General features: G+C 44.1%; 1 protein-coding gene across 3 annotated transcripts in view; it reads left to right on the top strand.

Annotated features, from left to right (window-relative positions):
- Positions 1-2: 2 nt before the first annotated feature.
- Positions 3-10,105, top strand: part of OGFOD3 (2-oxoglutarate and iron dependent oxygenase domain containing 3) — a 46,903-nt gene continuing 36,800 nt past the window's right edge. For all 3 annotated transcript variants that reach the window (XM_087751252.1, XM_087751253.1, XM_087751251.1), the window contains exons 1-4: positions 3-265; positions 599-816; positions 8,900-8,975; positions 9,934-9,976. In XM_087751252.1, coding sequence (XP_087607378.1) covers positions 174-265; positions 599-816; positions 8,900-8,975; positions 9,934-9,976 — 429 coding nt within the window. In that variant the 5' untranslated portion in view covers positions 3-173. The remainder of the gene's footprint in view (positions 266-598; positions 817-8,899; positions 8,976-9,933; positions 9,977-10,105) is intronic.

Genomic DNA, 10,105 nt, shown 5'->3' with positions numbered 1-10,105 from the left:
GGCCCCTTTGCCCCGGTGAGGCCCCTTTGCCCCGGTGAGGCCGCTCCCGCCTCGGCTCTGTAACGGATTGCTCCTGCCTCTTTGTCTGAAGCGTCTCTGCTCGGTGGCCGATTGCTTTCCCCTGGCAGGCGGGATCGGCGGGCCGAGCGCGTCGCTCCGTGTCGGCGGGCGCGATGGCTCCGCAGCGGCGGACAGCGCCGCGGGGCCCCGAGAGCGGCGGGACGGCGGCGGGGCCGGACCGCGGGGGCCGCCGCCCCCACAGCAGGTACCGGGCAGGGCTGGGGTCGGCGGCTGGCACCTCCCGCCGGTAGCGGCGGCCGCTGTCCCCGGGGGCGGTGGCGCGCAGGCCCGGCGGGCTGAGGGGAGCGGCCTGCGGCAGCGCTGTGGGAGCTCCTGTCGGGAGGCGGACTGTAACTTCCAATGAAAGAGGGATAAAAATTGTGTGTGTTTATAAACCTGTACGTGCATACTCAAGACGTGGGGTACCGGCCCTGGCCCTTGAGCGGCTCTGCCCGGTACCGGGCGGGGTAGCGGCCCCCCACTGGCGCGGGAGCCTGTCCTCCGCTTACCTGGGGCTGTCGCTGTGCTCCCTCCGTAGTGCCAAGAAGAGCAGAGGCCAGCAAGAGTCACGGTGGAGGTGGCTGAAGGCAGCGTTCCTCCTCTCGGCTGCTGCCCTCGGAGGCCTCCTGAGCTGGAGCTACCTGAGCGCCGAGGATGGGGTGACGGAGGTGCTGGCTCATCACAGCGAGAGCCTGCAGGACAAGTTCGTTGAGATCCCCTGCTCTGAGGACTACGACAGCCACAAAAGATTTGAAGGTATTTGGGTAGGATTGTCTGAAGTGGGATGAAGCAGTCTTCAAAGAACTGTAACAGGCTGGCTGCTGCCTGTCCATTAAACCTAATGCATTCTGCAAAACTCCTGTGTTTCTAGCAGACACCTGGTCACTGTGTATATTGTTTAAATCCCCAAATATTCGTGACTCTTGGGCCAGCCCAGAAATTGTTGTGTCTGCGAGGTTTTTCTGTCATTCCTACATAATTCTCTTCTGAAATGGCTTTGCTTAGGCTGTGTGAAATAAACCTTTTGCTAAATCTGTTTCTAGTGTCTTTTCATACTCTTGACTTCTGTGGTGAGTTTGTTACTGGTAAATACCATACAGGGTATGGAATGGAACTGATTTAGGATATTGTCTGTGCCGGTAGCATGCGGTAATGGCACAAATGCCAGCTTCTGATACTGCTGTTTTGATGTGTGTGTGCAGGCAGCTTTTGATGCTGCCTGCAAAGCATTTCTTCTCTGTCTTTATGTGTTTCAGCTGAGCCTGTTTTCTGTCAAATTGGTATATGTCTACCCTGGTGCTTATTTCTTTGGAGTGTTGATGTTGGATCTTCTAGAAAAATGGAAGATTTTCATCTTCTCTGATGAAGAGCAGTGAGAAAATTGCAGTGTGCATGGATAAGCTATGCTGATGTTCTTTCAGATGTGCAAAGTGTATCTTGATGAACGTTTTGAGCTGGTACTGCTGCCAGAGAGCAGCTCTGCTCTTGCTTTTTGTCAGCCTACTTGTATGTCTAGCAATGTGTTGACTGATAAGCTATTGCATCTAAAAAAAAAAAAAAATTCTGAGTTAGTTTTTAGCCAAATCAGTTGTCTTATCTGGTTTGTCTTGTGGCTGACAAAACACTTGCTGACATAAAGCCAGAGGCAGTGTGGAGGCTGGAGGAAGCTGCTTGGAGCTGAGGAGGAGCAAAGGTGATCAAAAGGCTGGAGAACTTGCCCTACGAGGAAAGACTGAAGGACTTAAGTCTCTTCTCCTGGAGAAGAGAAGGCTTGGGGGGACCACATTGCAGTATTCCAGTACTTAAAGGGCAGCTACAAAGAGGAGGAAGGCTCTCCCTTCACAAGGAGTCACATGGAGAAGACGAGGGGCAATGGGTACAAGTTGCACTGGGCAAGGTTTCATCTTGGTAGAAGAAAGAATTCTTTTTTTTACAGAGAGACCAGCCAATCACTGGAACAACCTCCCCAGGGATGGAGTAGAGCCCCTATGACTGGAGGTTTTCGAGATGCGATTGGATGGGGTGTTGGATAATCTCATCTAGGCTCCCTTTCCCATGACAGGCTGGACCAAGTGATCTTTTGAGGTCCCTTCCAGCCTGGGCTGTTCTGAGATTCTACAGTTTCTAATTTTTTTTCCAGTGCGAATTCTGGTAGAAAGTGGTCATTAAACTGCAGCCTGGATATGGTGCCCCAAAGATGTGGAGGTATTTCCCCTGCCCTGTTCAGGTGGCTGGTCCTGGTGCTGTTTGTCAAAAGGCTTGTAATATAAAACAAAAATTTGTGTAGCCTGTGGTCAGATAGTCTTTTCTCAGTGCTGCTATTGCAGCATCTTGTTTGATGGGGTTTTGAAGGATTCATCCCAAATGTTATTGAGGCCAAGAAAACTGCTGTTGGGAAGCTACTAGCCGGAAAACTTCCTCAGTAGGGGGATTTTTTTGACTGAGCACATGAAAACATATGTTCTGTTTTAACTTTTTGTAGTTACTACAAGGAGAAGCTGCTTCTGGCTTTATTTGCATAGTGCCAAGGCCAGAGAAAACTGCAGCCAGTGTTGCCACAGATTTGGTAGTTATGACAGAACTAAGGCTAAAACGGTCTGCATTCTGCTACTAGGGCTTTTGCTTATTAAAAGGAACCCTCAAAACCAACAAAGCCTTATTTTGCCCTTCTCTGGTTTGCAAGGGGAATTTTCTGAGCTGTGGACCTGTGGTCTTGGCAACCCCATCAGTTATTCTTTCCATCATAAGGAAGGCAGGAACTTCAAGGATATCTCTGCCCAGGAAGAGGAATGAATGTGTTCTCTACTCTCGTGGTGTCACGGGGAGCAAGCTCTGCAAATGCTAACTGCAGGGTGAAGTGTGACCTCTCCTGGCTTTGTATGAGAATGATTGACATGGCTGGTATCAACCCAGGAGGAGCAAAGGGCGTCATCTTGTGCCAGTTTGTATTCTGGCGTTCTAATTAGATGTTTGCTTGCTGCTGCTTCTTAACTTCTGTGATTGATTTTGGTTTTTAGCAGGTGTTTTTACATGTGTTACCTGTATTATGCTTTCAGAAAGAGATCAGTGGTATTAGAAATGTGTGAACATCTGTTTTGTTAAGTGCTTAATTGAAGCTGTGCTGCGGTAATGAACTTTGCTCGTTGTTTAACTCTTGTCTCCTGCTGGGTGCCCGCGAGAGGGTGGTGGTGAGCTGCCGAGCCTTGCTGTGCCACCAAAGCTGGCGCCTCGCCCTGTGGGCGCGTTACGGACAGCTTAGTGAGGCAGTAAATGCGGATTATGGTTCTCTGCCAAACTGGATTCAGCCCCGGAGCTTTAGTCACTTCGCTGGAAATAGCTTTCTGTCACTCAATAGCTTTTCATTCTCTATCTCTACTCTAGCTTGACATCCACAGCTGCTGGCTCTGTGTCAGAAGGAAGCACATTCCTATCATCACTTGGTGTCTGATGCTTGGCTGTAAAGTTTCCACAGCTAAGATGAGCTTTTTATTTATGCACCTGGCCCTGCTTCAAACTGAACTAGTGCAGCTGAGCTTCTAGTTTGCTTCAAATGATATGGTAGTTGGTGTGACAGAGCAGTGGTTTTATTTCCATAGCACTGCCTGCCAGTAAACCTGCTTCATACAGAAATAAAATGTGTTATTTTTCAGAGGCCAAGCACTTAACTTATTATACTTACAGAAGATAAGGTATTCTGTGAGCACAGTCTCATCTGTGTTCTCAATCCCGTGGCCAGACCTTGGCTATTTCTGCTGTCTTGAAACACGGTTAACTACTTAAAACTAATGTGGCTACTAGTGTGTCTGATGAAACTCATGTGTAGTATCTTATGTGTGTTGACATATTGTGTCAGTGTACAAAGCATCCATGATCACTGCCCAGGAGACAGCTTTAAGATGCTTTTCCAGAGACTAGATCAGTGGATGTGGAAAGCAAAGAAGCCTGGGAGCAGTAGAGGAAAAGGTCTAGCACCTAGACTGCTGCTGTGGTTATGGGGATGGCATCCAATAAATTTTTGCCTCCTCCTGTCCTGCTTTGTGATGGATTGCATTAGGGGAGCATCATGATGGGGCTTTTTTTCTCCTGTGAACCATCCCAGTCTTGGCAGTGTATGGTGCTTGGGCAAGTACCACTTTAAGTAGAAGACAAAGCTGCAGTGCAGGCATTTGGACCCCAGCGTTACATTCTGTTTTCTCTGTGCGGAATAGGAGCAGGGACCATAGGGAGTACTTGTGTTTTTGCATGCTTTGGTATGCTCCTCCTTTGCCTTGGTTGAAAAAACTCTTGGATCCAAAGCAGAGTGCCTTATCTAATAAGTGAATGATTTTGTGTCTACTAGGCACAAATTTGTGGAAGTTACCGGGTACTTTGTAATACTAAACTGAATTTCTCCTGAGTGCAGATTCTCCAAGTATGCTTTTAACACTTCAGTGCTCCCGTGTACCATGGTCTCTCAGATAAAGATGACACGTTTCTTAATGCTAAAATTGTTTTCAAAGAGACTGTTCTGATTTTTTCCTTAGCATTCAGCCAGTGGGTTTGTGCCTTACTGTTGGTACCTGTCTGACTTTACGCTGGACTGTCTTTTTCTTGTTTTTCTTCTCGGTTTGGAAAAGGTTCTGCTGTTGCCTTCAGAACACCTCCTGCTTCCAGTACTGTCTTTGCCAGTTCTTTGTCAGAGACCCCAGGCACATAACAATCGCCCAAAGTAATGCTGTAGTTTTGCCAAATGTGGACTCTCCAGTACCAACCCTTCCAAAAGGGTAAGATCTGTGCTGTTGTTTGCAGCTGGAAATAGAGCACAAATCTCTTCTGAAATGAGAAGTTTTTGCTAGCGTCCTTTTTTGCAGAATGTCGTACGAAGAAAACTCTATTTAGACAGGTTTGTCCTGGAGTATTAAAATTCTCCTTTGAATTTACTCTTTCCCACCTCTTCTCGCCTTGAATATCAGCTTTCCCTCATCTCTAAGACAATTTTCTTTGCCTTTCAAGCATTAGAGAGACCTTTTCCATGGCAGAAGGAAAGTCATTCCCCTATTCTTGTCTCTATTAGCCAAGAGAGCGTCCTTATTTTGCTGTGTTCAGCTTTCTCCAAACTCTTTAAAAATCTCATTTTTTCTATCAGCCTGTTACCTCAGCCTTTTTTTAATCTTGTTTTTTAACAGGACTACAAAAAAGTGTACTGCCAATATCCAAACTTGTGCTTTATAACATTGTTGACTTCTTTATACCCAACAGAACATTGGACACAGCGTGGAGTATGTGATGTGATTTCTGTTTGATGATTATTGTTCTGCAAATCTTTGAGTGGATCTTGTGCTTACTAATGAAATGTTTAGTTAGGTTTTTTCCAGTTCTGGAAACCTGAATTGGTTCCTCTTTGGCTCTTTTTTTATATGCATCCAAGTTTAAAATTGGGTGCTGGAAGCTGTTACTGCCTCAGCCATCTGTCTCACCCTTTGGGTGAGTATTTGCTAGCCTGGAGACAGAGACGTCTCATCCCTGTTGACTGGCTTTTGAGATGCTCTTCAGCCTGGCATTCAAAAGTGAATAGCTGATTTTAATCTGGCACTGCTGAATGTACGATGGAGCCTTTAAGGTACAGCAACATAAAATGTATAAGTTTTTGTTAGAGCAGACAAGAAATAGTATGCAGCGTTGCTTTTCAGAACTGCTAGGTTGAATGCTCCAAAGGAATATAGCATTTCCAATGCTTGCATTTTTATTGCAAGACCTGTGGTGTTTAACTTGCACAGTGGTGGCTCCTGGAACTGAGATTGAGAAATGCAAGAATCGCCACAGAAACTGTGCCTAGCCTTTCTGGTTGCAGAGGGGATGTTTACAATGTGCCTGAAACATGGCACAGAAGCTCCCCCTCTCTCCACTCCCTCCCCTCCCAAATTTGTAACTTAGAACAACTTTCTGCCTATAAAGCCCTTGCGCGTTTTTGTTGGTTTGAATTCTGTACGTTTGGGCCTGGTGCTGCATTACAAAGTGTTGTTCTTTAATATGTAAAGCACCTTTGAGTTGCTGCCGGAATTTTTAATCTTTATGGTGCTTTTTTTTTTTATATCAAGGCACTACAATTTCTGATGAATGGTATGTTTTGATTCTCCTCATTTTAGCTCGCAGGGTCAAGAGGAGAAAAGTGAGCTGGGGGAGCAGTGGTTCTGGCTCATTCTTGTCACACTGCTGGGATCTGGCATTGATAAATGAATGCTTAAGAATGTAATCTCTAGCATTATTTTAGGCTGCTAGTTTCCTAGGTCATCTTCAAATAACTTAGTGTGCACCTCCTGGAATCTGAATCTTGAGCTGACTTCAGTGAATTGTTGCTGGGTAGTCAGAAATGCAATGAATTATCCGGGTTGTAACCCAGTTGGTTTCCTGACCTTGATCTGTGTTCAGACAGTCTGCTTGGTGTGGGTGCCTTTGACTTCAATTTAAACATATGTCAAACCCGGGACTTTTGTTTTCCCAAGCAGGGAAGCAGTGTGTATAATTTGGTATGTTGCTGTCAGTGCTCGGCCTGTTCACCCACACATCTCTTTCTCATTGCTTCTCTCCTTGAAACGCTGGTGTAATTAGAGGGCTATATCAGGGTATATTTTTATAGTAAGATGGAGTGGAAATTCCTACAAAGCACTTGTGCTGTGGCAAAATTTCTTTCTGTCAGTCCTTGGTCATTGTTATTGTTAGTTGCTTTTGATCAGAGCAGACTGATGCTTTTGACTTGCATGGATGACTTGATTGATTTATTTCCAGGAGTTTCCTCCCTCCCTCCCTCCCTCCCTCCCTTGCATTCTGATGAGCAAATAATGCTTGGAAGAGGAGCTCAGTTCAGCAACAGTAATTGTATTGGCAGATGTCAGAAAATATACTCATCCCAACTTTTCAGTGGCTTTACATTTATATATGGATCTTCCCCAGTAAAGTGCCAAGTGTGACATCGCAAGGTCTCTGGTGGCTCAGAATTGATCTTATTTCTTCTTCTTGCCTGAAGACTGTTGTGGACCAGACTTCTAATTTCATAAGAACTTTCATGTATTTTTTTTTTTACCTGGAACTCTTACTGCCTGCTTTTTACCATGAGCTTTTAAAATTAAATGTTAGATTTCTTAGCGATTAATTTTAAGAGACTTTTTTATCATATATGTCCAAGCTGTGTGCTTCAAGACACTTTTGTGCAAAGTCTCATATGAAAAGCTGCCCTTCAAGGTATATTTGTATAGACACCCCATAGAGAATGTTATTTGCTTCCTTTCAACTCACGTGTTTGGCGGGGTAGGGGGTTGAGCAGATCTGAAATATGCTGCTTCTACTCTCCTGGCAGTATGGTTGGAACATTCAAATTCACTACTTTTTTATGTTACCATTGCTTTTCCAGTGACTTCCAGTGGACAAATACAAGGGTTCTTAGTGCTTGATGACAGGAATCTCTGTTAATAAACTGCATGATTTAGGGTTGAATACCGCAACATAAGTTAAATTCAGTTCTTTATGTTAATGCATGAACTAGCATGTATTGATACTACATAAAGATCCTGTATGTATTCAGGAACCCTTGTTATCAGTAGTGTCTTCCTCATGGCTTGAGCTGCTTGTGTTCCAACCAATTTTTTCAGTTTTTCTTTTGTCAAGTAGTGATTTCACTCCTGTCTGAGTGTCGTTCTCTCTTTTCTGTTGTTAGCATGGTGGTGCTCAGGCGTTACGTCCACTGCAGTGTGCATCCAAGTACGTCTTGTCTTCTGCATCTCATTTTTCTCCAGGACAATTGAGCTTCTTTATCCTGTTGAGACTGTTTGGTTTTGGGACAGAACTCTCTTCATTTTGTGTATTGTACCCAAGGGTGGGGTGTACTGGACCTTTGTCTGAGTTGAAGACTTACTTGGACTGTAATAGTTTTGTATATGGACATGTGGTATTAGGGGGGTTTAGTTGCTAGAGATCTTGGTTGATTTTGGAACTGTCAGCCTGAGATGGAAGGATCCATATGGCGCTGCTGAGCCTTCCAGTTCTTGCCCTGCCTGTCCAAAGGCTAGAATAGAGTGTGTGAGATTAAATCATCTAAGATCATCTTCCTTCCAGAGACCAGTTATATAAACAGGAACTTTTGTTTTCACTACTACACTTGAGAAGAAGGGCAAAAATCGCTGGATCTATCTGTCTTGCTGCATATACATTGAGATGCAGGTGTGTCTGATATCACCTTACTAAACAAAGGCCACTTTCTCTAGCTTGAAGCGGTAGATGTGCACAGGAACATCAGTAAGTCAATTTTAATCCCAAGTTCATAACAAACTTGTAAAGACTTGTAACAAACTTAAGGTTTCTAAGAATTGTTTTCAGATCAACAGCAAAAGTAGTTTGTTTTTAAAAGCACAGTATCGCTGTGCATTTTGCTTAACCTAAGCGCTGGAAGCTCTGGGTCATGCATGACAGCCACATCTCCAGTGCCTGCGCTACTTTGGGTGTTGAGATTCATTCCTTTTAGATATCTCCATTCTGTTGAATGGCGTTATCAACATAGCAGGAAATAACTTGTCACCTTAGCAGCCATAGCAGGGAAAGCAATGTAGCTCAGGTGAGTCCTGGGGACTTGAATCTATGCAGAAGCACCAGTGACATTGGCTGGCTTGTGTTCTCTCTGATTGTGGTGTAAAACACATCAAAATGGAGATGTAACTTGTAGTTTAAGTGATCTAAAATATGCTGAGGTTGCCAATATCCCTTCTGAATGTTGTGAATCTGAAAGGAGAATAGGAGGATATTAATAGAGATTTGGTTTGAACCTTGTTTGAAAGATAATTTCTTTTTTCTTTTCCTCTTTGTTTTCCAGGGTGCACTCCTAGAAAGTGTGGAAGAGGTGTGACCGATGCAGTAATCACAAGGGAAGAAGCTGAAAGAATCCGTAGGTAATTTTTCTTTTAGCTCTTTTAACTTTTACAAGCACTTACTTTAATGACAGTGTGCCCGTGTTTAAGGTGTAGCACAAAGCTCATTAGCTGAAGGAGGATGGGTTAAACTGGTTAAAACACAAAACTTTTTTTTTTAAAAAGCCATTTTCCATTTTTGCTGTAGTGGAGGCAGTTCTCTTTCATACTGAGTCTGCCTAGCTCTGTGGGACACAAGCATTGTAGAGAAAAAAGGAAAATGAATTAAATAAGTTTTAAAGGATTTTCACTTGGCCTTCTGTTCCATTTGCCCTTTAAAAACAGAACAAAGCAACATAAGCCTCCTTTCAGCTGAGTCTCTTTCTGGGTAATTATGAGCTAGTGCTGACCCTATAGTCCTCTATGGACACTAAGCTGTGAGTTTTAATCAAATAGTAGGGGACACTGTCAAATTATGCAGTTAGAAAAGTTATCAGCCTCTCTGTGATTTGCACTTGATAATCATGTGAGTGGGGCATATCACTGTAATGCTCGAAGCGATATGCAGCTTGTGTAAGTGCTTTGTTTGCTTGTCGGGCCGGTTACTCTGTGATTTCAAATTCAGCTGGGCTCCTGATTTTGATACAGCGTTTCTGCATTTTACAGCTTTATTTGTACTGCCCCTAAGAATCAAGATTTGGGGGTTTTTATGTTTAATCTTACTTGGCCAGAAGGTATTTGAAAGACAATGTTTCTGGGGGTGCTTTGGGGATTTATGGAAGAGGGCTACCAGCTCAGAAATGTTCTGCAACATAGATCCTTATTTTCATGACAGGCTGCAAGCGTGTTTCAGCTAAATGGCAGCTTCTCTTCTCAGCTCAATCGCGTTATATCTGATGCATCAAATAACACTTACTGAAGAGTTACATGTAAATAATGACATTAAAGGACAAAGTAATCAGACTTCAGTTCTCACCTGAGGTTATTGTTTTGCCTGCAGAATAGCAGAGAGGGGACTGTCCTTGGGAGGATCTGATGGAGGGGTGAGCAGTGTCCTGTTACTTTTTACATTCTTTTACTGCCAAGGCAAGATTATAAATGCGTTTTGGGGGCTAGAGGAGATGGAGAATTTTTCCTTCCATTCAGACTTGGAAAAAAAATTTGTTTGGGAA

Source organism: Nipponia nippon, unplaced genomic scaffold, assembly GCF_047370975.1.
Source record: "Nipponia nippon isolate SJK-2023a ecotype South Korea unplaced genomic scaffold, ASM4737097v1 scaffold_14, whole genome shotgun sequence".
Taxonomy (NCBI): domain Eukaryota; kingdom Metazoa; phylum Chordata; class Aves; order Pelecaniformes; family Threskiornithidae; genus Nipponia; species Nipponia nippon.
This window is presented reverse-complemented; position numbering and strand designations above follow the sequence as displayed.